Source organism: Etheostoma spectabile, chromosome 16 (genome assembly GCF_008692095.1).
Source record: "Etheostoma spectabile isolate EspeVRDwgs_2016 chromosome 16, UIUC_Espe_1.0, whole genome shotgun sequence".
NCBI lineage: Eukaryota > Metazoa > Chordata > Actinopteri > Perciformes > Percidae > Etheostoma > Etheostoma spectabile.
In genome coordinates, this window is record NC_045748.1 from 7309243 (window position 1) to 7336160 (window position 26918).

General features: G+C 39.7%; 1 protein-coding gene across 3 annotated transcripts in view; it reads left to right on the top strand.

Moving 5' to 3' along the window:
* The window catches only part of si:dkey-112m2.1 (transmembrane protein 132C), a 149903-nt gene that overhangs the window by 54493 nt on the left and 68492 nt on the right, over positions 1-26918 (top strand). For all 3 annotated transcript variants that reach the window (XM_032540118.1, XM_032540120.1, XM_032540119.1), the window contains exon 4: positions 22167-22310. In XM_032540118.1, the coding sequence (XP_032396009.1) occupies positions 22167-22310 (144 nt within the window). The remainder of the gene's footprint in view (positions 1-22166; positions 22311-26918) is intronic.

Consider the following 26918-nt stretch of genomic DNA (forward strand, 5'->3'; position numbering starts at 1 on the left):
AGGGGAGCTTTTCAGCGACTATAGTCATTAAAAGGCAGGCATCACCATGTGGCCGGGTTGCACATATACTTTGAGGTTTTTGCCTCAACGCAGAGGTCCAGGGTTAAAAAAACCACACCTCCCCCCCCCCAAAAAAAAGAAATAAAAACGGCAGGCGCCGCTTTGATGACATCAAAAATAGTCATGCACTAAAATAGCTTATACGATGTCTTTTAAAGCTGAATATTGTAAAAAACAATTATCATACTAGTGCACACTTACAGGCATAATTATAAAACAAGAGATCTAAGGGTCTACAGCCACGCTAGCACCTCTGAGGCTTTCATTAGGGACAGTGGTGTTTTAAGCAAAGTGCTAACATCAGCATGCTACCGTAAAATGCTCACGATTACAATGCTAAAATGCTCGTCTTTAGAAGGCATAATGTGTGCTATGTTCACTCGCTCGTGTGCTGTGTTCATGCTGCCAATAACACATTTTATTAAAGACAGCAGATAAAGAAACAGGCAGAAAAAGTCTCATTAATATCAATTGGCTATATGGGTGTCACGAGTCTCCAAATCCTCGATTTGATTACGTTTTCAATTCTAAGGTCACGGTTCGATTCGATTCTTGATTTTTACTTCTTTTTTTTTTTTTTTAACGAACAGGTTGCAATGCAATTTTTAGACTAGACTTTTATGCAATATAATATCTGACCTTTGATCGCAATGTACCACTACATTGTCAAATTGAAAACATGTACGAACAACATAATGTAACAATAACTTATATCTTCAGTCAATTGGAAACTTGGCAATTTGTCAATAAAGTAAAACAAAAAAATGCCGACATTTTGAGGCAGACGCTCGCAGTACAACTGTCTTAGCAGCTGAGCAGACAGAGAGCAGAGAGGGCGACTCTGCATTGCACTAACTTGTTGCTCTCTGTAATATATCCAATGTGAGCGGCTCTGTTAAGAATACTAAATGTGCATGCAGGCTGAAACTCAATTGTGCGGTTTTGTCAGGATTAAGCTGTAAGCAGAAGGAAACGCCGCAGGCTGCTAGGCTAATGTGCAATGGTAAACAAGTTCTGTCAATGGGTCTCTTGCATTTTGACTGGCTGTAATGTTGACTCGCAGCATTTCAACAAGTGCGTTTTTTTCCCACTTGGCAGAACGTGAAATGGGGATGTGCAAGGCGACGTGGGCGGGCGCAGTCCCGCGGGTCTGTTCGCCTCCATAATGCGCATTCATTATACCTTGTTTCATAACTCTGGATTTGGCTACTAGTGAATGTTTAAAATGTGACGTTTTAAACAAGGCCCGTTTAAGTGTTCGGCCTGCTAAATTGATGTACCCCCAAAAAAATTATCCGCTGAAAATGTAGAAGTTTTTTTCAGCCATGTAAAGTCTTTCTGGGTCAGAGGGGTGCAGTTCCACCGTGGTTGCGTTAAGACATGGCGCTGTTCCGGGGGGCTTGTGTGGCTGCTTGACGAGCTGACTGGACGTGACGTGGCAGTATCGATGATTCCATTTTTTTATTTGAAATTCGAGATTCTGACTTAATTTTGGACCCCTTAGTTGGCTACACCCTTAGGTGGCTAATATAATCAGAATAGCTTTAATCTCCCCAGGATTTATTATGAGTTGGTTGAATTCACATTTTTAAATAATCAATATGTGTTTTTACTCCTATGTGATTACCTGTGTGTATCTGTATTTTCTGTATCCAGTCAGATGGTAAAACTGTTTATGCACTTCATGCATGGCTGACCAAGAGAAACGCTTTTGGCCAATTGGGTTTAAAGCATCTTAATGTCTGAAGGAAACCAGACATAGTTTCTAAACAGTTGCATTCTCATTCCTGGTTTCACACATTTCAAAGCACTTTCTTGGCTTTTGGAAATGATAGTTGCATTACAGAATGTTAAAATTCACCTTCTGCTCCTCCAAAAATATGACTCTTTTATGCGTTTGTCTTTCATTCCCAGAACAGGTCGCCTTTGCTTCATAGAAACAGCAGAAATACAGACTTCGAGGCAGTGACAACATGAAAACCGACAAAGACCTAGAGAGACTAAGCGAGAAAAAAAAACGAACTGACAAACTGACAGGGTCTGGGCTTCTGGGGAGAATCATTAGACTGATATAATATTCAGCATGCAGCTTGGAGCTGTGCCTTTGGCTGGGCTTTAAGCTGTATAGTGTTGGTCAGTGTGGCTGTGGCTGGTTGGGAGGTCAGCCATTGATCTGCAGATATAAGCTGGTACTTTGGATGCAAGCCTTCATCATCCTGTGGCGCTATCACCACTGTGGGTGGTTAAGCCTTGATCTGCTCAGAGGTTTGTTTGTGTGTGTGCGTATGTGTGTGTTTGTGTGTGCGTGTGTGTGCAGCAGGTATGTGTATCCCATCAACTGTGTGCTCTCACATGCGGATCCCACTAAATAAACCAAACAAGGACCCGCTCATGGAAACACTCAACGAGTGCACACTTCACTGTGTGCCTGTGAATAGGCAGTGCTACTGCAATAATTGGTGAATTTAACAAATGTTTGTAAGTACTTAATCTGAGGAAAATTTGAAACACGTGAGACCAAACCATAATATGTCAAACAAAAGGCTGAAGGCTTTTTTTTTTTTTTTTAACCAATTTCCTTATAGTTTAGTTACAGAGTAGAGACTGAAAAACTCATTAACAAGGCACAGAAGGTGATGCATCCCCTTGTGTTAAAAGATTAAAAATCTTGGATAAGATTAAGTTGGGAACTAATTAAACAACTTTGAGGTTTCATAGAATCCCTCTGGTTTCCTATGCATTTGGATTACTCGCTGCTTTGTATACCAGTGGTTTGATGAATGAAGGATATGCTTTATTATATGTTGCGGTGCTGGATTTGTCATCAATTTCCCTTTCAGAAGAGTTCATCAAACAAAATGTCTTTCATTAAAGACAGCCTTTTGTTCATGTATTTCACCTTCACATTCATTGTTCAATATCAAGGGGGCATCAGCATGATTTATCTTCATGAAACCAGATGAGCCTGCAAACAAACAAACTAATTCCATTATTAAAACTGAAGACTGTTGTATTCATTTCTACATTTTTGAGTGACCTTTTTTATGTTTTTGTTTTATAATCTTTGGATTTTCTGCATTTAAGCATATACTTTATTAATACAGAGGTATAGCATTGGATAATCAGAAATAAATAAGCCATGAAATGCTCTATTTTTCTTGATTCGTAATTGTTGATAATTGTTGACTTTCTGTGTGAGTTGACTAAGGTTAAATATCATAAAAACAGATAAATTAAAAAGGAAATCATTCAGTTTTATTGGAACCGTAAAGGTTTTCCTATTTGACTTCCTATTAGCATTATGAATTGGTACACATTGTTATTTTAAGCGTTAGCAACCATAAACATTATTTACACAATAACTCTGCAATGTAAAGGGTATTCCGCCTGCATGAAAGATTAATAACTACAGGATGATAGTCTGAAGTTAAAAAAAAAAGTTAAAAGTACACACTACTGTGCAACAGCAGATGATGCAGTTAAAGTTTTAGAGAGGAAAATACACTTTGAGTGTGTTTACTGTATGAATGACAACATTTTTGTGTCTCCTCATTATGCAGAAAAATAGGGGCCTTCACTCTGGAGTGATGCTCTCTTTGTGTTTTGCACAGCCGTCTTTCATTCTCCACTGTCATCTGTGCCAGGCACTTCAGGCTAAAATTCTGCTGCACAAAACTGCATTGTGATGTACAGATGTGCATTCTCTATCTGCGCTTCTGTTGTTTAAACACTTGTAGGCTTGCTAAGCCCTGCATGACCATTTCACCCTCTTTACTCTCATGTTTGCCATTCTGTGGCCCACAATATTTGTGACTGGAGGAGATCTGGCAGTGTCACTCTACTTTTCTCAGTACAAGCGAGCTGTGTTATGGCCCAGAGGACTCACTCTGATTCTCTTTGTCTCGCTTTCCTGACATAAAAACTGACACAAAACCGTGCAGTCACACAAAAACATCAATTATCTTACCCTGCTATTTCTAGCTGCTTCTGCTGTAAGAACACAAATAGTGGATTATTTTAAAATTCAGTTAATCAGGTTTTTAGTGCAGAGCCACAGCCCGCCTGAAATTTACCTTCAACTCTTTCTGGAGAGCTTTCATCTCTTGTTGCCCTCGTCTCCTCTACCACCATCTTTTCCAAATGTTTTTCCCTCAAAAACGGCAGCATAAATTATCAAGTCTGACTCTTTTAAATGACACTGGTGTGGGAAAAGTTTGAGGTGTCTTTGCAGGTTTGCAAAATCAGGTTGCAAAATCATGAGATCTGTTCTCAGCTTTAATGAGTAAGTAAAAAAAATCATGTTGAAAGTTGCAGACTGGTGTGACTGTATGTAGGTTCAAACCTCTACACTGCAGTATGTGTCATGAAACTAAACAAATAAATAAGGCACACGTGTGAAAGTACATTTATTGTGATGTATTATGATCTGTTCGTGTGAGTCCTTTGGGCCAGAGAAGAAAATGACAGGCCTGTCTCGGCCACTGCAGGTTAGTGTCAAGGCCAGAAAGAGACGGAGTGAAATAAGCAAGCATGAACAAACAACTAAATGCATTCTTAGTAACAGAATGGCCAACTGAGGATTCAATTAGCTGTTTCTGTCTTTTGCTGAATGAAATACTTTTCTAAGCATGGCAAAAATGTCAATGTTTTTAATATGGGCTGCAGCTTATTGACTGCTCAGTGTTTAGTGAAGGGCAACTGAGTGCTTCTTAACAGCCTCAAGAGCACGTATCAGCGTGTATAAGAGAAAACACTGCTCAACTCACTCTGACAATATGTTGAGCAAGGCTTTGTGGAGAATGCTACAAGATGACCTCACATCTTCAATGATTTCCCTTTTGGCACAATTTGCCTTTTTAGAAGTCATTAAGATGTCCTTGCTTTATATCCTAATAATTTTTAATAGTATTTTAAGAAAAAGTAATAGTTGCTTTATGCACTTTTTTGCTTTCACATTCCTGAAATGCTTCAGATACACGCTGGTATCAGTGAGTCTATGCACTGATCATATACCATGCAACTTCTCACTGAAAAGAAACTACTTAAAAAGTAATTCATTTATGTTCTTATTCGTTATGACTGACTGTCAAACTACAGAATAAAAGAATGTTATATGGCTTTCATTACCTGTTTGTATTTGTTCATGTTTTAAAAATGGGTTTACCTGAGCCAGGCCATGTACAACAATGCAACACATCCATTAAAGGGTCAGTAGTATACAGGTCTTAAAAAATAATACTATATACTGTGTGTTTGTCTGGTATTGGAATCAGTTCTCAGTATCGACCCATACGCAAGTTCCGGTAACAGAATCTGGAAGGAAATTATATTCCCTATATATATAGTATTGGAACATCTCTACTGAAAAGTATCCCTGGTAAAAGGATCGGTGGAGCCAACAATGGCTCGTGCGGTTTTTAGAGCTGTAGGACTTGTGATAGAATTTTTTTTTTTGCAAAAGTAAAATCTAAAGGTGTTTTTGCAATTCCACCTGCCAGTGCAGGTGGAATCCGTGCAATTTAGCTGCAGTTTCTTTAGCTCACTTTCCCACTTAACAAAACCTAAATTTGGTTCCATCGGTCTGGACAAAAAAAGTGATATTATGTTGCCTTTAAGTTGTGGTCCATAATATGTTCCCACTGCCATTTGACCAGTCTGGTATAAAGTAGTTGAAAGCAATACTTGAGTACAAGTATCTTATCAGAAAATGACTTTGGTAGAAGTTAAAGTCTCCTTTTTAGAATATTGCTTGCGTAATAGTCTTAGTATTAGTAGTACCTGAGTAGTACCTGATATTTCAGATACCATATCGCAACCGCAGCAGAGTTTGTTTGAATTGCTCCAAACACATAATGCAGGAAAGCAACCGTAAATGTAATATTCTGTAGCAACAATCATGTGCTATTAGAATTAATCTATGTCCTACTCATATACGACTAAGGCCATAGCCTCATTTCAAAGCACTATGTAAGTCTTACTGCTTTTGAACTGATTATATTGTCTGAAAAAAAGGGTTGCTGCATTGCTTTATCATTTTTAGTCACATAAAAGTGGTTTAAGCCTGAATGAACACTTGTCCTTGTCCACTCTTTCATCGCTCGACTCCTGGCACGCAGTGTTTGACTGTGGTCTGGAGGAACAGACTCGGCGTTGTCACTCCACGAGACTCAATGGACTCAATGTAGAAAAGCTGTGTTGTAGCCCAAGGGAGTCACAGACACACAGACACAGACACAGACACACACACACACACACATACCCACACACACACACACACACAGCCCAAGGGAGTCTCACACACACACACACACACACACACACACACACACACACACACACACACACACACACACACACACACACACACACACACACACAGCCCAAGGGAGTCACACACACATACACACACACACACACTCTCACAGCCCAAGGGAGTCCTCTATGAAGGGATCAGTGTAAACATCCAGTGGCAGTCGAGGTGTTGGTGGCCCTGTGAAGTGGAAGCAGTGCTGAGGGCATGGTTCTGGCTGATAAGCACTACCAACATACAGAAAAGAAGTGAGTTGGTCATCCCTGTTAAAACACCAGCAACCACCCGTCCCCCCGGTGCCATATTACAGCTGCAGCACACTAAGGAGAAGCTTAGACTCCTGCAAGGGAAGTGAAATGTGCACTTATGGTACAAGTTTGCATCAGTGTATGTGTATGTTGACAAGGGACCTCTTGTGGTGGGGCAAATAATGACTGCTAAGGCGAAAGTAGCGAGATGCCACAAAAAACTCTGGGTTCACATCCTTTAACCAAGAGCCCACAGTGTCTTATTTGGGGGCATTACATAACACAGCAATAGAAAAGAAAGAAGAAGACAGAAAATGGAGGAAACAGAATGCCACAGAGGTCCCTGGCCAGACTCAAACCAGGGGACATTGCATTTATGGTCAGAATCTTAACCCTTAAAGTTCACCGATCCTTAACCACAGAGGTGCTAGATGGGGAAATAGTCATATGCAGTTTGAATGGCACAGACAACCAATGTTCTCCTGATGATAGGGGTGTCACATCAGAAATCTGGATCATTTCTAATGGAAATGACAAAACCTTAATTGTCTTTTTGTCTTAAACAGGGCTAGATGTAAAGATTTACATTTACTTTTGTAACTGTAACAAAGTCTGTTTTTGTGTGCTTTTGTTTATTTGATTTTTTTTGAAATAGTAATTTTACTTCTACTTAATTTCTTTGAAAGGCACTCATCTGACACTTTAAAAGAGATACATGTGGGAAAATGTGTACGTTCACTGGCCGAAGTTCATTTACTCAGAGCACATTTTAACTGAACTACTTTTTACTCTTTATTTAAGTAAATTAGTACTCAAGTAATATTACTTTTACTTGAGTACAAGATTCTAGCACTCACTGATACCACTGCAATGGCACACTGTATGGTATTCCCTATCTATCAATAAATAGTATGTTGGCGGCTGTTTCATCACGGGCGGCTGTGTCACGGGGGGAGAGCGGGTTGTGCATTTATTGCAGGGTTGGTGGTTCGGCCAGCTCAGTGCCTAGCATTGTGTGTGTTAAGAAATGAACGAAAGGCAAATTGTAAATCGCTTTGTCCATAAAAGGTAGAAAAGCACTGTATATGTGCAGCATATTTACCATTATCTCCAGACACGTTTTGTTATCTCTAAGTCAGGGTGAAGACCTACTGGCAGTGTGAAATGCCCACACCCATTCATTTTCTAAAGTAGGCCGTGTGGCTCTTTGTAGCGCATTATTTGATAAAAGGCAACACAGGCCTGAACCACAACCAGGGTGAATGTAACTTTATGCAAACGAGGGCAAACTTTGCATGAAAGTGCCTCAGAGATTTACTAAAACAAACAAAACGAGAAGAATCCACAAAACGTTGTCCTAACCAGCTGTGAAAAAAATCTCTGTGGAGGACAAGATCATTATTGAAAGATGATTTTGTATGACTCAGAGATGAAGGGCCGATAAGCATAGTCCTTTTGTAAGAGAAAGTGGTGGGTTGCTTATTTATACAATGCAACGAGTGATCGTCACATTATGAGAAAATATCTTTTATGGGATATTAATGAAATCCTAAAATGTTAAATAAAGCTGCACAAAGGTATTTATGTTTTGATGAAGAAGAAAAAAAGAAGGAAGCAATATTTTCCCACCATATTAATCGATTGTATGTGTTTTCTGCGAGTCTAAGACTGCCTTTAAGTCCATGGTCAGCTTGCATATTAGCCCTATATTTCCCCTGTTTGTACTCTCCAGCGAATGCAAAATAAGACACTGCAGCCTCTCTGAAATGCACAGCATGAACAGTGCATGATGAAACCATTTTGTAAGGGTAAAGTTGTCTTGCAACGTTGTTAACACAGTAAAAAGATGTTATTGAGTTTAAGTTATACCAGTCTACCATCTGTTATGCAGCAGGGTCAGACCGTTAGTCCAGACAGTTCTTTATCTGTTCAGTTGATTTCAATTCTTATGGTAGCCTTTTGAGCTTTCTACAGCAAAGAGGTCTCAAGGTGTGCTCAGATTTTAAGACTTGTGACTTGCTCTAAACTACATGCAAATCCTGTATTGACACAAATACATGTTGTGCAGTTTGACCTAGCTCCCGAGAGAGGGAAAAAAAAACAGCATTTAGTGATTAGCTTAGTTTTTCTTTATAGATCTGCTGAGTCTCAGATCTCTGATCAGGGCCTGGAGAGGGAAAGAGGGAGAAAAATAACAAGTTAGAGAGGAAGGGATGACGGGGAAAGGCAGTCTGAAACAGGAAGAAACAAGATCTTTGGAATTATATTTGTCGCGATGCTACGGATAAAGCTCCATTTTGCAAAATAAAAGTCTCAAATTATAAAACATCTGTATAAATCCCCATATGATTTTCAACATTTGTTTTGCTTGTGAAGACAGCGGTAAGGTAGCATTTTACTAAAAAACTATCAGCATCAACATTTTTCGTATCCTTTTGGAACAAAAGAAAAGCACAACAACCAGCAGAAAGTATCTGTTGTTTTCCCATCATAAAGCCTCCCTCAAAGTCAATTATTATACCCCTAAAACATCCCTCTATCGTCTCTTTGATTACCTCTCTTTCTCTCTGTCACATCATCCTTCACATTCCTCATTTTCTTTCACACATGCACATTTCAACCCCCGCCAGATAACTATGTATTGACTTAGGTCTTTTCCCTGTCTCCTAGTGGAGGCTGCTGATGGTGACTTTCAGCAGTGCCCACTGGTGCACATAATGAAGTGCAAATGGGGCTAATGTACTGGTTGACATGCCACCTTTTACAGATCAGGCCTGAATTGATTTACCTGCAATTTTTGCTCTGCATTTTCCAATGATCTGCACATGAGTGTGCAGGCATTTTAGACAGATGCTTTATTTTGTCCATGGATGATTGCTGAGCGTGTATGTGAACATAACCTCGGGTCTGCGAATTAATCCAAGACTGAATTTATTTTATAGTTTCTCAGTAAGAGGCCAATTTCTCACATGTTACAAACATTTTGTGGCACCAGTGGGACATTATCTGAAATGTTGGGTTAGCATGACGGCTGACATCTTTCTTGTCACATTGACACTCCTGCACCTGTACTGCCTTCCCACGGCTCTGCAAAAATGTCGCAACACTGACAAACACAACAACACACGACATTTAGACCCAGAAATTGTGTACTGTTGCCATGGCTCACCCGGCTCACTTACACCAGCAGGAAGCATTTAATCAATAACTTCAGGAATATTGATTGTCCTCAACGTAAAGACAGCTGAATGACATACTGTAACATGTGACCCCGGATCGTGATCCTCTGCATCAACTGATCTGCAGGCTCAAACAGTCAGTCAGTCAGACAGTCAATAAATCACTTCTAGATGAAGTCAGGAGAGAAAAGGCATTTAGTCCCTTCTCAGCAACCCCAACTCCTAGTGCCATTAATGCTGCACACTTCATCAGTCCTAGCTGGCTTTTGTGTTTGTCCCCGGTGTGTCACATCCTTTAAAACCCCCCACAACAGTGTATTCATACAATTTATGATCTAATTAGAGGGCATAATGAATAGTCAACCATTTGTAACGGTCCTGATTAAAATGTTTCAGCGATTGCCAAAGATGAATTGTTTCAGTAATGGTTTAAGATTGGTGTAATTTGCATGCATATGGCAAATGTTAATTTTGGTTCTTCCTCTCTTTAACATGCATGCTAAAAACGCTGTTTTCTGACAATATTGTATATTTTCAGACATAAAGTAATGTCCAACTAAAACGTTTAGTAAAACATATCCAAACTGTCAGCAGAATGAAGTTCAAAGTACTTATTTCATTCTTTTAGTCAGTGATATGGACATAGAGCAGAAGTTCATTAGATAGCATAATGACAGACACGGATATATCTTTATGTTAACAATTGTGCAACTTTGTAAATTGTGCATGTGACAGACGTATCTACAGTCATGCTAAGAGCTCTGCAAGGCTTTAATCAGGCCCAGCATCATTTTGAGCAAAATGCTAACTTTATGCCCACAAGTACAATGCTAGCATGTTGAGCTATAGAAAAAACAATGTTTATCATGTTCACCATCTTAGTTTAGTATGTTAACATGCTGCATTGTCCAGGAACAATAATTGTCCAAAATGTGCCAATCTATAGAGATATTTCACGGAATGTGACAAGACTTTGACCTGCTGGTGAAACCACAAGGACAAGTAAAGAGATTTCCAAAGCCATTCGAACTTTCCTCTTGCAACCTTGAATATCTGTAGCAAATTTAATGGCAATCCGTCCAACTGTTGTTAAGCTATTTCACACTGAAATGGAGATGTCAACTTCATGGTGCCGCTAAAGGGAATGTCAGGGGATCCCCAAAGTCATTACGATTCATCCAGTGGCGACTACAGAAGTCTGTCTGCAAAACAATGGTAATCCATCCTGTAGTCGTTGAGATATTTCAATCTGGACCAAAATGATGGACCTACCAACTGACCGATAGACAGACCCACATTACCAACCCTGCAGCAACAAAGTTAACATGGCTGAAAAGGAAATGTCAGTCACCTTCAACTCCCTTTCTCATCTGTTGCTCTTCCTGAGGTGTTTCCTTATCCGAACCGAGGGTCTTAGGGTAGAGGGTGCCGTGTGCTGTACAGATTGTAATTTGTGATTTTGGGAAATTGACTTGACTACTCACTGCAGTCCTACTTTATGTAGGCAACATTTGAAGTAAAAAGAACTTTATTGTCGGACCAACGCATTTCAGCACGTGGCCTTCATCAGGCTCATCAGGATGATTACTGTATGTGCCTAGTCGCATCAGTGTTAATCTGTGTAAACCTTCCTACATTAGGTTTTACCAACTTCCCATAATCAGTCTCACTACATCCTGAGATTATACTGCTTGGCCCCCTTCTGCGTCCATCCAAATATTGGATCAGTCCTGGATCATCCATTCGACCCAACGAATCCATTGCAAAGTCTAATTTGTATCCTCTGCATGCAACCTTATGTCAAATGTGCATGTGTTTGTCCTATCCCCTATTTAACTGGCTTGGCTTCCATTCAAATGGCAGCCACAGGGATCAAGCCTCTGTCTGCTACAACATGACCTCATTTCTTCAGCTAATCTACAGCAGCAGTAGTAGCGAGTTCCTGAAATCAAGCATTGAAGCAAATGTAAAAAGGTTTTTAGTACACTGCTCAACGTACATTTCTGTAATTATGATAAATAAAATAGGAAACCTGTGAGACATATATGTCATATTTGCGTTCAACTGAAATCTTGTGCTTATCCTACAAATGCATTGACTTTAATTGGGGTCGAAATATCCTACATGTACGGCACCAGATTGGAGATGTTGTTGAATATTACGTTTTGAGTCTTGGGTCGTGAAGAGAGCCGGGCTGTGATTTACTAGCGGTAACTTGCTCTTGGCCACATTTGGTGTTGCGCTGTCACACCCCTCAGTGTCATCATCCCATTGGCCTGCTTTCATATACACAGTCGCTGCGCACACACAAAGCTATATAAGTCAATACCCACCCACATCCAGCCTGTTTCTTTAGTCGGAATATCGTGAATTCTTTGTTGCCTTTTTCTTTGAGTATTTATGTCTTATGGTTTGGGAAATAGGCTAAAATATAATGTGACATAAAGAGATAATGAGAGTTCAGGGCAGATTAAAGAAAAAGTCATTGACTGCTCTAAGCTATTGGCTTTGCTCCCAGTCTTTGAGTAAATAATGCCTTAATTACATCTCGCACCCCTCTATTCTAACATGTGTTTCTTATGTATTCTGCCCTTAAAACAGCAGCCATGCAATATGCAGAAATGGGCTCCACATAAGTGCTAGCTCATCATATTATTATCATCATAGCCCTCTTGAGGACGTTGCTAACAAAATTTTGTTTAATGTTCAACAATATGTGGTCAAAGTAAGATTTATTTGTCCTTTTAATGTAAAGGCCTTTCTATAGCATGGCACTTCTCTGCTTAAATAGTCATTTGTTTTTCATTACATTTCCTGACAGTCATATATAGCACCATTCATTTTGTTCAACGGTTCTCATTTGAAGAGTGAAAACACCCATTTGTGGAGAATCATAATGACTGTAGATTACAATGATGCCTCTGTATAAAACACCAGGTCCATGGTATCCGAATAATGGGTTTTCTTTATTTATTGACAACTAAACAAAGATTTCCTCACCAGTAAGATGTATTTAAGCTGTGCTGTACGTATAAAACCTTACCCAGGTTTTCAAATGAAATGTTCCTTTCCTCAGACAATCTCAGGGGCTTCTCTGAATTTGACTCAAACTCATTTCTCAGTGCTCCTGTCCATATGATTGCTCTTGATCTGTCATGGATTTGTTCATGTCATGAGGCTATGGCCAGCTCGCATTTTGAAACTTGTCTCATTTGAAGTCAGTTTCTCTCATCTTACACTTTCTTTTTTAAAGGCTGGAGTTTGTTCCCAGACCTCAGTTCCAAGCTCCATATATCAGTCATCTGGCTGCTTCTCCCCTTTAATTAATAAAAAAGACAAAAAAACTCCTTACCTCTCCTCTCCTCTCCCCTCCAAGTAAAAAGCAAATGATCTATGCTTTTTCTTGGATAGTACAGACAGTTCCTTGCATAGCCACCTGATTATAAATGTCTAAGTGTCTAGTGTTTGGTGACAGTCAGCATCTCCTCAATTATGTAGCACTCAATACAATCCACTTGAGGTTAAAATGACTAAGAGGCAATATAAGTAGTACTCCCTTTGATCATCTTCGTCCCTTGGTGGATGAATAGCTTTTAACCCTTTACAGCTTTGATACCTTTAAAGCACATCCATTCACTGTCTGGTTTGGCTCACACAGATATTGATCTGTAAAGAATGGTGAGATGAGTAGGCGGTAAATGGCAGCCAGAAGGGAAATTGACATTTCACAAAGGGTAAAGCAAAGGACTGGTTGAGCCTCATGCAAGGCAACAGCACTTTTCCAGCAATGTCCCAAGGAAATGAGAGGGTGTGAGTGAAGGTTAGATGATGATAGTCTGCTTGAATATATCACAAAATGCTCCTTCAATTCTCCTTTTTTTCTATGTTAAACGTGAAGAAAAAAATCAACTGATTATTTTATGAAAAAGCTTAGCAAAGTACCCTAGACTGTATCCTAGTATTTTTCCAAGGTTGTTTTATTGGATTGCACTGTATACTGAAGGTGTCAGAGGATGTAGACTGTCCATCTCCTGCATTTTAGTTTTATCTGAAGTATAAAAGTTCATGGATTTGTTCATTGATTTCTTTTCAAACACATTCAGTAGTAAGGATCAGAAAAGGCACACAGAAAGAAAGTGGAGCTTTAGTAAAAGTAAATACTAAGAGTAAAGAAAAACAGTTTGGACAAATAGAAACAAGATTTCAAGGTCCCATTGCATGAAAATTTGACTTTATTAGTTTTTCTAATAATATGAGTCAGCAAAGACAGCCACGCGTTCTCATCAACGGGTTTGTATGATATACGAGATTGTACAAAAACATATGCGCAACAATACCACAATTACAGCGCCCGGTCACCTTAACGCCTACATGACAGTTTAGCCACGAAAGGTTGACTGTGATGTGTGTAACGGTCACTGTGAGGTGATGGTTGTGACAGCAGTGTTTTGGAATAAAACACTTAAGTATTACTTCCGGGACACAAACATCTGTTTCCTGGGTGCAAGTCTTGTGTTTTCCCCTAAATTTCTTCTGGGAGATAATCTCCACTCTCCCGCTTGAAAGTCCTGTGTTTTCACAGCCTTATACTCGGTGCTCTGGTCAGAACTACTACGCCACTAGTAGTCGGTGCCATACAGCAGTCAGTGTGGGGCTTAAAGTAATAAAACATGAAATACATAAAAACTACACTGCATTACTTTTCATGTACAAAGGGTTGATGAATACCTCCTGAAGCGTCATGGGGACCATTGGTGTCCCTACAAAATGTCACAGCACACATTCAACTGTTATTGAGATGTTTTAGTCCAGACCTGCTTGCGTTGCTAAAAACTTTAAACATAGTTCTTGTGCACCATAAAGTCTCAATTACAGTGTGTTGGGCCAAAACCTGTAAAGTGAAAAGAATCCAGAAATTCTACACTCTGCCAGTCACTTGGACTCCCTTTACTTAATTAACAGGTTTTGGTCTGTAGACCTTCAAATTACCCGGAAAAGCTTTACCGACCGAATATAAGAAAATGAGATAATAATGTGAATTAAAGTGACCAAAAGTGTGCAGGATATCTGGTTCCATTTTTAAAATGATATAAAAAAACTATAGTGCAGCAAGGGCACCAAAGCTAGACAGGGAGCTCTGGTGAAAGACATAGAGCGTGATGGGAGTAAGGCTTGGGTGTGTAGATACAGTGAGGGGAGCAGAGTGTTTCAGAGGAAACAGATAGAGACAGACAGAGGGAGATAATGTAAGAAACATAGTGAAAGTGAGACAAAAGGGTGAGACAGATAGAGACGTAGCTTAATGCATGGGTGGAGACGGGCTTTGTCTGGCGAGTCCTTATTATCTGATAGTGTTAATCTTGCCCTCCGTTTGCAACGTTGCCAGGCACCAGCACTTTCAACTAGCTCTGATAACGGGAAGAACAGCATCAAACTCATTAATTGAATTAGCTCTCTCTCTTTATCTCCGCATCTGCCTGGGTCTGCTCGCCCCTAAAAATCCCTCCGACAACTATTCCTCAGCTAATTGACTCCAGCGCAGCCCTGTTTCACCTTGCTAATTTATTGTACCAGCTCAGCCTGGTTCACCTGTCATTGGCCACTATCTAATTTAATTTCGCCCCATGGTGATGGGAATTATTTTGTTTCAGAGCAAACGCGATAGAGAAGGGGGAACATAAAGAAAGCCGGGGTTCTATGCCCAACAGCTTGTGTGTTTATTTCATAACTGGATTTAGCTGCAGGTATTTGAGAAATGGGACGCAGGCCAGCTAAACAAGCTCAATGTGATTAGGCCAATATTGCCAGGCGTCAGTAAATTAAATTTAGCTAAACTAAAAAAAAATTGAAATTCATTTGGACAATATGCCCAAGCATGAGTTAGCATGTGTTTTAGATTTATCCAAGTAATCAACAGACCAGTCATGCATGGAGCGTTTTCTTCTTTCAAACGTTTCAGTGGGGTCAGTTAATGATGCAGGTTGTATATGAATGTGCTGTGACTCATCTGTATTACAGCTTTTCTCCATCTGGCTCTCCCTTTGCTGAAGCCTTTCTGTGATGTAGGAACCAAAGGTGGTTTTCTTTGTGGCGTAGCTGATATCAGAACAATTGTACTCGCTTTCATTTATCTTCACTAAAGGTTACCTTTGACCACCAACCCACTCTCTTCCAGTGTGTTATATTAGATATAGAGACTGACCAAGGGGTGTGTGTGTGTGTGTGTGTGTGTGTGTGTGTGTGTGTGTGTGTGTGTGTGTGTGTGTGTATGTGTGTGTGTGTGTGTGTGTGTGTGTTACTTGTGCCCAAGTTACTGGGTTCTATTTGTCTCCATCTTGTCCAGTTTGAGTAATTATCTGTTATTACCTGGATGGTAATACAGAGAACCATTTACCTACTGTTTGTTTTTACATTAGATTACATACATTATTATTATTATTATTATTATCATAATCTACAGTATACATTTTGGGGCCTATATCTTTTTCTTTAAGACTACAATGGACAGTAAATGCCAGTGCTGACTACAAGTTCCTAGCCTTTTAACCAATCTCTTCAACTTCTCTCCTCTCTTGAATGTTTTTTCCCCATCCTGTCCTTTTTCATCCACACTAATACATCGCCTGTCTTTTCTAATCTGCCTGGCTGGTCACTGTAAACCACTATCCCCGCTCTCTGCTCAAATGCATTTAAACACCAAGCTATCCTTCCATCCCCGCGCTCACCACAAAGAGCTTTACACAACCTCCCAAACCCCAATACACACTCCCTTGTTTTTTTAATCCCTTTTCTTCAACATTGTTTTGTTTTTACCTCCATCTTCACTTATTGCCATGGGAACCACGAGAGCCCATTTAGTCTTCAAATAAAAAACGTGTTTCTGAAAGAAAGCATGTAATCATTCCCACAATTTTCCCTTTGGATGAATGATATCGAGTCATTATAATCTTCATGTGTACTGAAATTGGCTTTCACAGAAACGTACGTTCTTCACTTCCTTTGCCCAAGACATGCTGTTTTTCATTTGTCTTCAGGTACAATCCAGATTTGTCCTGCCCCAGTTTTGAATGTGTCCATGTGTCCAGTGCTATATATAGTGCAGTTATACAAAGACTATTTCTTAAATACTTAAGCAAAGTTCAAGTACTTTTTATCATTAAAAAAAAAACTAGAAACTGCTCCAGGCTGGAACCGTCCCAAGGACTGGACGCAACACTGGTTCTGTGCCTTATTCACAACTTACTATACAGTGGTGGAATGGAAATAAATGGCCTACATTTATTCAAATACTGTACTTATTGAAGAATTTGAACTTTAATTTAGTATTTCCATATCCCGCTACATTGACAGCTACAGTTACTTTGCGAGTTCAGATTTTTCATTCAAAACTTATGATCGACTTATGAGATCCCTTATCATTTCTGTAACTGAGAACCACCAAAAAACAATACAAAATTGGTCAAAAGGTAGAACATAAAAATGCTGCTAACAAGTTAATGCATTAGTGATATTAATCCAATAATCCAGTGATAAATTGTATGTAATAATATAACAGTGAGTACTCTTACTGTTGATCTTTTCATCTGCAGTCGTCTACATTTAACATTTTGAATCTCTCTTCAAGAGACATTTATAAATGTGACTTTTAAAATACATTTTCTTTTACCTTAAAGCATTTCAATTATTTAGACTTTGGTTTTCATTTTATTGGTATTACTTATTGTTACACTGACATCCAACATAGTGTCTAAATGTTGAGACGTGTGGTCTCACACGGCTTTAATCATAATTGTTGTTTTTCATTTATTTCCCTTCTGTGTAAAGTGCATTAATAATAATGCACATTGGTAATGCATGCAGCATAAGAGCAGCATGCTAGAGAGCAAGGTGTGTTGATATGTTGGTCGGCCATCCTGGAATATCATTCTGAAGCATCAATCAGCGGAGAGCTGAAAACTGTCTTTTCTGACAACCTCATCCCATCTGTAAATACTCATCCCACTGATGCGGGTTTTCATGGAATTAATGAGGCAGCTTCATGTGTTGATGCATGTGAAAGGGGGGGGGGGGGGGGGGGGGGGGCTTCCTTTAAATTGCTTTCCTTCATTGCTTCCCTCCTCCTCCCTAACCAGAAATCATATTAGCCAAACCAATGTCATTTACGTCCATGCAATTTGTTAATTGTGCCAGCTTGCTTGTTGACTAAAGGACACACTTAAGATTGTCCAACATGTGTGTGAAATAAATAAAATGAGTATGACACAAGAGGACAAAACAGAGAATGAGATAAAAGGACGAGACGTGTGAACATGAGGAACAGATTTTTAAATTTAGAAAATGAGAGAGAGAGAGAGAGAGTGAAAGAGAGAGAGAGAGAGAGAGAGAGAGAGAGAGAGAGAGAGAGAGAAGACTGCAGTTGTATGACTTTAGATGGCACACTGACACTGTACTGTAGTGCTTCATTCTACGTTAGAATTATCAACCCATCAACGAATTAATTAATTAGGGATTAATCAATTGGTCATTTACTCTATTGAATGCCAAATACAGTGACAAAACATCATAGAAGTCAGAGATATTTAAATTGCTCACTTAAGTCTGACCAACACAAAGACAATTGAATTTATAATGAAAGAAAACAAGCACATTTTTGCATTTGTTAAGAAGTATTGATGACTTTAAAATGACTGAAACCATCAATTGGTAAATGGGACCTAAAGCATTTTTACCTCTACCTCAAATTGGGTTTTGAATATGTGATCAATACAGCAATGTTAGTCCATATTAGTTGATTAATCCCCCCCCCCCAGCTGAATCTGCTTGTGGGTTTGTGGTGATTACTGCGCCGTGGCTAAGGTGACGCCTGGGAAACAGGAGGACAGACAGCAATAAGTCGTCTCCTCCTTGTTATTTTCAGTGTCTTCCACACCGGTGGCCTTTATCTATGCTCGTCAGGAGCAGCGACCAACACAAGGCCAGTTAATACCGCCTCAGTGGCATGGATAAGATCAAAGAAGACCAGTGGAACACTGAAGATGTAATGGCTGTGCTCCTCTAAGGACTACTGCATGGTTTGTCATGTCATTGTCCCCCTGTTAACACGTTTTTTTTTCTTCTTCTTTTACAAACCTTATGCAGTTCCAGAATGAGGAACAGTTTTAACTATTTTGATGCAGGCATAAAAAAGAAATTGCCCTGTGTTCACAGAATAGAATGACGTTTGAATGATTCCTTCTCCTCACTGTTCTTAGTGCTGTTGGTGTCAGATCTAGCTTTTCTTGCCATCTCTTCCTTCATTTTTCCACTCATAAAATATTCTCCCGCATTTGTGTTAGTGATTCGAACAAGAGCAATTTGTCATGTTGGAAAATGGAAGCACTGAAAGCCGCTCACGTACTTCAGAAGAGGAGGAGAAGGAGTAGGAGGGCAACAGCATGGCCGTATATGGTATGGTTCATCAGTAGGGGTGTCACGATTCTCCAAATCCTCGATTCGATTACATTTTCAATTCTAAGGTCACAGTTCGATTCGATTCTCGATTTTTACATTTATTTTTTTTAAAGCACAGGTTGCTATGCCATTTTTAGACTAGATATCTGGCCTTTGATCAGAATGTACACATTATTAAATGTAACACATGTATTAACAACATAATGTAACAATAACGTATCTTCAGTCAATTGGAAACTCAAGCAAAATAACCTGCCATCTACTTTCTCTTTTGTAACTGCTGTCTTCTACACAGGAGATGACATTCAAGTTCACAACAAAACAAACAAAAACAGTAAAACAGCCATGTCTTCTCTAAACAGTTAAGTGTCTTAACAAACTATTTCCCAACAGTTGAACATATACCACACGTTGTGCTGGCAGTGGAAGAATATGGTACACGCACATAGCAGAGCTTGAAACCTGTTGTCAACGTAACTCACTGGAAATCCAAAATACTTCCACACTAACGACTTCAGGGAAAGAAGAGAAGGTTCAAGTTCTGTTGATTGTAGGCTTTCATGATTCTGGGAAAAACACAAATCACGATTTTTTTTTTGCTTAAAAATTGATATCACGATTCTCGGCCACGACTTTTTGGACAGTACCAAACCAAGGTTATTATAGCTTTTAATTTTTCAGTAGGTTTTATTTTTGTTTTGTTTTGACTTTTTTTTTTCAAATTCAGTTTAGTTTTATTTAGTTTTTAAAGTAGGTTTGCTAGTTCAGTTTTTTTTTTTGAAAATGCTTAGTTTTAGTTTAGTTTTTATTAGTTTAGTCTTTTTTGTAAAATGGGTTGTTTGTCAAAGGTCAGAAAAAGTATTGGGTAATAATAACTAAACAAAAACATCATACAATTTTAGAAATATTTATTCATAATATATTCAACAAAACCTAAACAGCGAACAGACTAAAAAAGACATACACTCCCCTAAAGGATTATTAGGAACACCTATTAAATTTCTCATTAATGCAATTATCTAATCAACCAACCACAGGGCAGTTGCTTCAATGCATTCAGGGGTGTGGTCCTGGTCAAGACAATCTCCTGAACTCCAAGCTGAATGTCAGAATGGGAAAGAAAGGTGAATTAAGCAATTTTGAGCGTGCCATGGTTGTTGGTGCCAGACGGGCCGGTCTGAGTATTTCACAATCTGCTCAGTTACTGGGATTTTCACGCGATTTAATTTCACGCGATTTAATTTCTAGGGTTTACAAAGAATGGTGTGAAAAGGGAAAGACTTCCAGTATGCGGCAGTCCTGTGGGTGAAAATGCCTCGTTGATGCTAGAGGTCAGAGGAGAATGTGCCGACTGATTCAAGCTGATAGAAGAGCAACTTTGACTGAAATAACCACTCGTTACAACGGAGGTATGCAGCAAAGCCTTTGTGAAGCCACAAAACGCACAACCTTGAGGCGGATGGGCTACAACAGCAGGACAACTCATCTCCATTACAAATAGGAAAAAGAAGCTACAATTTGCAAGAGCTCACCAAAATTGGACAGTTGAAGACTGGAAAAATGTTGCCTGGTCTGATGAGTCTCAATTTCAGTTGGGACATTCAGATGGTAGAGTCAGAAGTTGGTGTAAACAGAATGAGAACATGGATCCATCATGCCTTGTTACCACTGTGCAGGCTGGTGGTGGTGGTGTAATGGTGTGGGTGATGTTTTCTTGGCACACTTTAGGCCCCTTAGTGCCAATTGGGCATTGTTTAAATGCCACGGCCTACCTGAGCATTGTTTCTGACCATGTCCATCCCTTTATGGCCACCATGTACCCATCCTCTGATGGCTACTTCCAGCAGGATAATGCACCATGTCACAAAGCTTGAATCATTTCAAATTGGTTTCTTGAACATGACAATGAGTTCACTGTACTAAAATGGCCCCCACAGTCACCAGATCTCAACCCAATAGAGCATCTTTGGGATGTGGTGGAACAGGAGCTTCGTGCCCTGGATGTGCATCCCACAAATCTCCATCAACTCCAAGATGCTATCCTATCAATATGGGCCAACATTTCTAAAGAATGCTTTCAGCACTTTGTTGAATCAATGCCACGTAGAATTCTGAAGGCAAAAGGGGTCAAACACAGTATCAGTATGGTGTTCCTAATAATCCTATAGATGAGTGTACATCAACATGTGTTTTGAACTTTGGTTTGAGTAAAGTGGCAAACCTATTTATCGCTCCAGAGTCCAGATGTTGCAATGTTACAAGGTGTAAAATGAGACTTGTCATGTAAAACAACTGTTTTATTCAATATGTACTCTCATAGTGGCACATGCATTCATTCTAACTCGCTACCAAGATTCATCACTGAAATAATTTGAGTCGTACAGTACACGCCAGAATCACTTCCCTAAAGCGGCATTCATCCCATGCGAAACATGAAACGTTTGAAAGCACTTTTTTTCACTTGTGATTATATATTATACAAAATGGATGAGGTCCAAAAGATTAAAGGGTTGTTTCGTCAGCAAAATGTTTTGAGAAAAGTGTACTTATTATTTTTCCATCTAGTAAGCACCAAAAGCCTTTCAACAGTTTAATTTCCCTTCTTTTGTAGCTCCAGTTTGGTGCTTTGATATTCGTAAAGAATGTTTTTAATCAGTCTGTTGGTATCGTCCAATACATTAAAGAAATTCAGGAGCAAATTTAATGTCCTTCTTGCATGTAAGAGAGAAAGACTATGAGACCCTGTTTAAAGGCCATTGATGGTCATTTTTCTTTCTTCATTTCAGAGAAAGAAAATAAATGAGGCCAGCTGGGTTCCTGAAGCTCTGAAACTTAATTTGTGAGCTATTCTTGTGACAGTTACAGTATCACCTAATTTCATGTTTTTCTCTAACTTGTGCACGTCTGTGTGCGTTTCAGGGTCAAGCTGAAGGATGGCGTGGCGTTCCTGGGAGCTCGCGCCACTAACCCTGTTTTGTGGACGGTGAGTCAAGATGTCAGAAGTGAAGGCCACAGGGTTGTCACCCTCCACTGCCGGAGGAAGGAGAACAGCTTCAGTCAAAGGTACGTCCCGACTCCCTCCTTGCTTCTACAGAATGAATTAATGTGTGAATGTGAACACCGTGCTGAACAATCAGAAAACAGCGGCACACTTGTTCATTTCCTAGACAGCTGTCAGTGGAGAGTGATGGCAGAGAGTGAGGATAAAAGAGGAGATCTATTCCTGTGCACCGCCATGTAAGCAGGGCCTCAGCCATGTTACTGGGTGGCACGTTGCTTTATTACAATGAACATGGGCACTGTAGCTTACTGTGAGTCAAATCCACATTCACTGTTTTGTGGCTGGAAATATTCCCCAACAAATGCAATACATCAAAAAATGGCGGCGCAGGACGCAGCGGCTTGTACAGCTCCCGGTCTGCATTTCATTAAATATTATGCGGGCAGTGGTGGCCTAAAGGTTAGAGACGCAAGTTTGGAACTGGGAAGTCGTTGGTTCAATCCCCAGACCGACAGGATAAAATCTGGGTGGGTAAAATGAAGGAGCAGGTTGTCCCTCCCTCATTACCACCACTGAGGTGCCCTTAAGCAAGGTCCTTAACCTCCAACCGCTTCAGTGGAGCTAGTCAGTGGCCAGCAGATCAGCCTGTTGTTGTACTGGGCAGCTTCTAGGTGTGAATCGGATCAGGGAGTTCCTGCAAAAGAGAGGTTGTCTCTCAGTGAACCTTCCTTGTATAAATAATGGTTAAATAAAAAATTTAAAAAATGACGTGCCTGCAAATTGTGTCAATAACAATATAATGAATTGAATTAAATTTCCCCTTTTTTTAATAGCGGTTATTTATTTAATAAGCAATCTTTTTTAAAATGTATCAAATTACAATGCAAAAGGGGGTTGATGAACTTAGTGATTTATCAGCTGAACCTGCTGCCACCCTGGGCTTTAGTGAGCTTAACAGCGAGTTTCTGTCTGGTCGTAACTTTACTGTTTCAGTTCACTCTCACAGCTCTCATAGTGCTGTTCTTGGCCGCAGTAGGCCGCTGTTCTCAGTGGAAAAAGTTCTGAAAACCCACTGTACAAACACTCAGTCAGTGGACAGACACAGATATAGACCAGTTGGAGCATTTAGCAACTACAGTATACAGTACCTGTAACTATACAGCCAGATCATTTTCTCAGAAGTTGGTAGAGACCAAAAACGGAGCGAGTCAAGAGAGAGTGAGTATTGGACTTCATCAGGTGGCCAGAAACACAACGTCAAATGAATTATAATAATGCATTGACATCAACAAGTCCTTCAAACCATTTGACAATATAGGGCTTATTATAACTTTCCAAATTTTATAATTTACAGCTAGGCGATTACACAAATTTAAATGGTTCAACATTACATAGTACGAGTAAACATCTGCAACTTGCAAAATTATAACAAAAGGATGTGTGCTTTTGTGCGGGTGCTGCATATGTGAGGGTGTTTCCATTAATGACTATTAACTATGCCTTTGAGTGCGTGCACTCCTGGGTGTCATTGTACAGTATTTGACATTCAACTTGACAGCTAAACGGTTTTAAGCAAAGACAATATGGCTGCACAAAGGAAGTGATACACCTTGGCTGCGCTGTTATTTCCTCCTGCGTGCCAAGGTGACGACAGTGATGAATGACAAGTCATCTATCATTTACATACATCTCTGTCACAGACCCGCTGAGGACCAAAGACATTCAATTATACAGTACTGCTGAAATCAAGGTCATACATGTTAAAGCTGGTGTTATGTCTGGCAATTCTGTTCTCAACAAAAGACTACCTTCAAGTATTGAAATGGTGATGCCTTGACCCTGTGTTTTGAGGTTTCCTAAGCTTACATTTTAAATTGAAAAAACTGTGGCACATTGGTGTATGAAAAGCATTATTCACAGTTGCTCCAAAATGCTAAGATTATCAAAACACTGAAGTTGAAATTAGAAAATCTCTTTGATGATGTTAAACGGATACAGAGAGAGCAGCAGTCAAAGTCATATTACTGAGAGTAAAAACATACTTTAAAAAAAACTATTAAAGTGCAGTGTGATTTTCTCCCTAAGAGAAGTGGTAACCTTGACTTTATTCTTTGCTTTTTGTGGTCTCCATACACCTGGCTGGACAAACACTGCTTGATGGGCTTTTGGTCTTTGCTTTTGATTTTCAAACTGAAACTAAATGAGCTGTCTGGAATCTTACGTCCCACTGAAATTGTCGTTTCAATTACTTTTAGGAAAGATGTAGGCCTTGCCGTTGCAGAATCCGCCTTCATTTATAATCCCAAAACAGGGTTTAGAAGTTGAAGGGCACAGTCACAGCATCTATTATAGGTCTCTGATTGGCCAAGCTTTCACCTGGAGGGCTCAGCCCATTCTCTCTAGATGTTTTCAACAATGGAAAAAAATATGAATCTTATAAGATTTAGGCTGGATTGGACGCTGCAACAGAGCTAGATTTGTCGAATTGATTCTGAAAGCTGTGAAAGTAATTTTTCTAAATTAAATTAAGTCTTTTGGCTCTCTGGTATCTGCAAGGATTTCATATTTGAAATATGCTTTCCTACTCACCAGTAATAGGTGCATACTCACTTTATTCTACTGCTGTCCTGTGGGTAGGAGATACCCTATTAGTCAGGTTAAGTGCAAAAAGATCTTCATTTGCCAGAATATGAATGGGGGGGGGGGGTAATGGAAATATGTGGAGAAGGAAGCCAAGGAGTTTAAAAAGCCAAGTGCCCTAAAACATTACATTTCTAATAACGTCAATTGAAGCTTACTTTGCAGACTATTAAAACAGCATCACTGCCAGATCCTGAAAGATAAAAACCAGGAGCAGCATGCGTCTCCCCTGGTCATGGTAGAAAGTGTGGCATTACAGCCAACAGTGTGACCGCCAGATGACAGGCTCCGACAGGCTTGATGAGTAAAGCAGCCAATTAGGAGAGGTGAGAATCGACTGAGGACTTAGAGACACAGTTGTATCTCAGTGTGATGTTGTGTAATGTAATGTGATGACCACTTTGGGGAGGCTTAAAAAAATAAAATAAATAAATAAATAAACCTTCTCATGTCCCTGAGGTGTGCACAATGTGCGTGCCTGCTTCAGAACAGTAGTCCAGTTATTTCAGCAGCAGTCGTATGTTCACTGTACTGATCTTCTGAGCTCTGCAGAAACAGGTGCAGCTGAGAGTTGAGGTGTGAAAATAAAAATAAATGACAGGAGTGTTAATCAGAAAAGATGTCTAGGGGGATACAAAGCAAGGGAAATCACAACACAGGTTACCTGACCATCCCTTTTACAGAATGTGAACCATCAACACAAGCTGGACAAGCTATAACCAATACTACGTCCTGTGATGTTCAATTATCGTTCTCGTTTTATCCAAAATAAAAAAAGCAACTGCAGCAGACAGACCTGCAGATTGCTGTTTTTGAAGTAAATAAGAGTCTCTGAATGCTTTAATTAGACCAACAAGAGCAAGCCATATAAAAAACACATTTGTTTGTGTTTTTTTTGTGTATGCTCATTGTGTTAACCATTTACTCTCCCTGTCAAGCTGCAGCTCTATCTCCGGGCAGCAGTTTCTTTATGCAAATCACACTCAACATTTTTGACAAATTGATTTAGCTACAGTACGTATGGAAGCGTGGATGGAAATGGATAACATATTTAGCTGTAAATCAACTCTCTTTATAGCGGTAAATACAGCACGTAAATTTACACTCATCCTAAGGTCTCAAAATGTTTTGGATTCGGTTAGCAGCACGCTTCAGTGGGCCCAAAAAAGCACTTTGGAGACACATCCATTAGTTTTTTTTTTTGTTAAATGCTGATCTGTGTCACAGACTGCTGTAGTCAGCATATTGTATTTGAGGGTGTCTGTATGCATACAGCAAGGATTGCAGAGTGGCCTTAGTGTATGAGATAAGGAAATCTTACAGTGAGCCGGACCTGATCCGAACTGTGCTGAAAATGTCCCATCAACACAGTTACACTGGTTTTTACCTTATCTCCAAACTTTTTATATTAACAGTTATACAGAATGACTCACCGTAATCCAAATGAAGTTAGCATGTTTTGTTCACTAAGTTGCCATGATTCATCACAGCCCCTCTAAAGAAATGGCATCTCTCTCTTGTGAACAATAAAGTGAAGACCCCAATCTAGTTTCTGTGCCCCTCTTAACACAAGCAGAGCCATTCTAGCCACAAATAGGCTACCGCATGACTGTGCAAGTCTCCAGGCTGTATTAAAGCTGACTGATGCACGATCAAAGTGGCCCAATGGTCATCAAACAATATTGCCCGCTCCTGTTATGAACATGTATTAGGACACTTATGCTAAGTGTTGTCCTTCACCAGCCAGTCTTCGGTTTCTGTGTCCTCACTGTAACCATGGAATTAGACTGCACCACCTCTGAACCACTAAACTTAAAGTGCTCATATTATGCTCATTTTCAGGTTCATAATTGTATTTAGAGGTTGTACCAGAATAGGTTTATGTGGTTTAATTTTCTAAAAACACTATATTTTTGTTGTACTGCACATTGCTGCAGCTCCTCTTTTCACCCTGTGTTTTGAGCTCTCTGTTTTAGCTACCGAGTGAGGCATCCACTTCTGCACCATCTTTGTTGGGAGTTGCACATGAT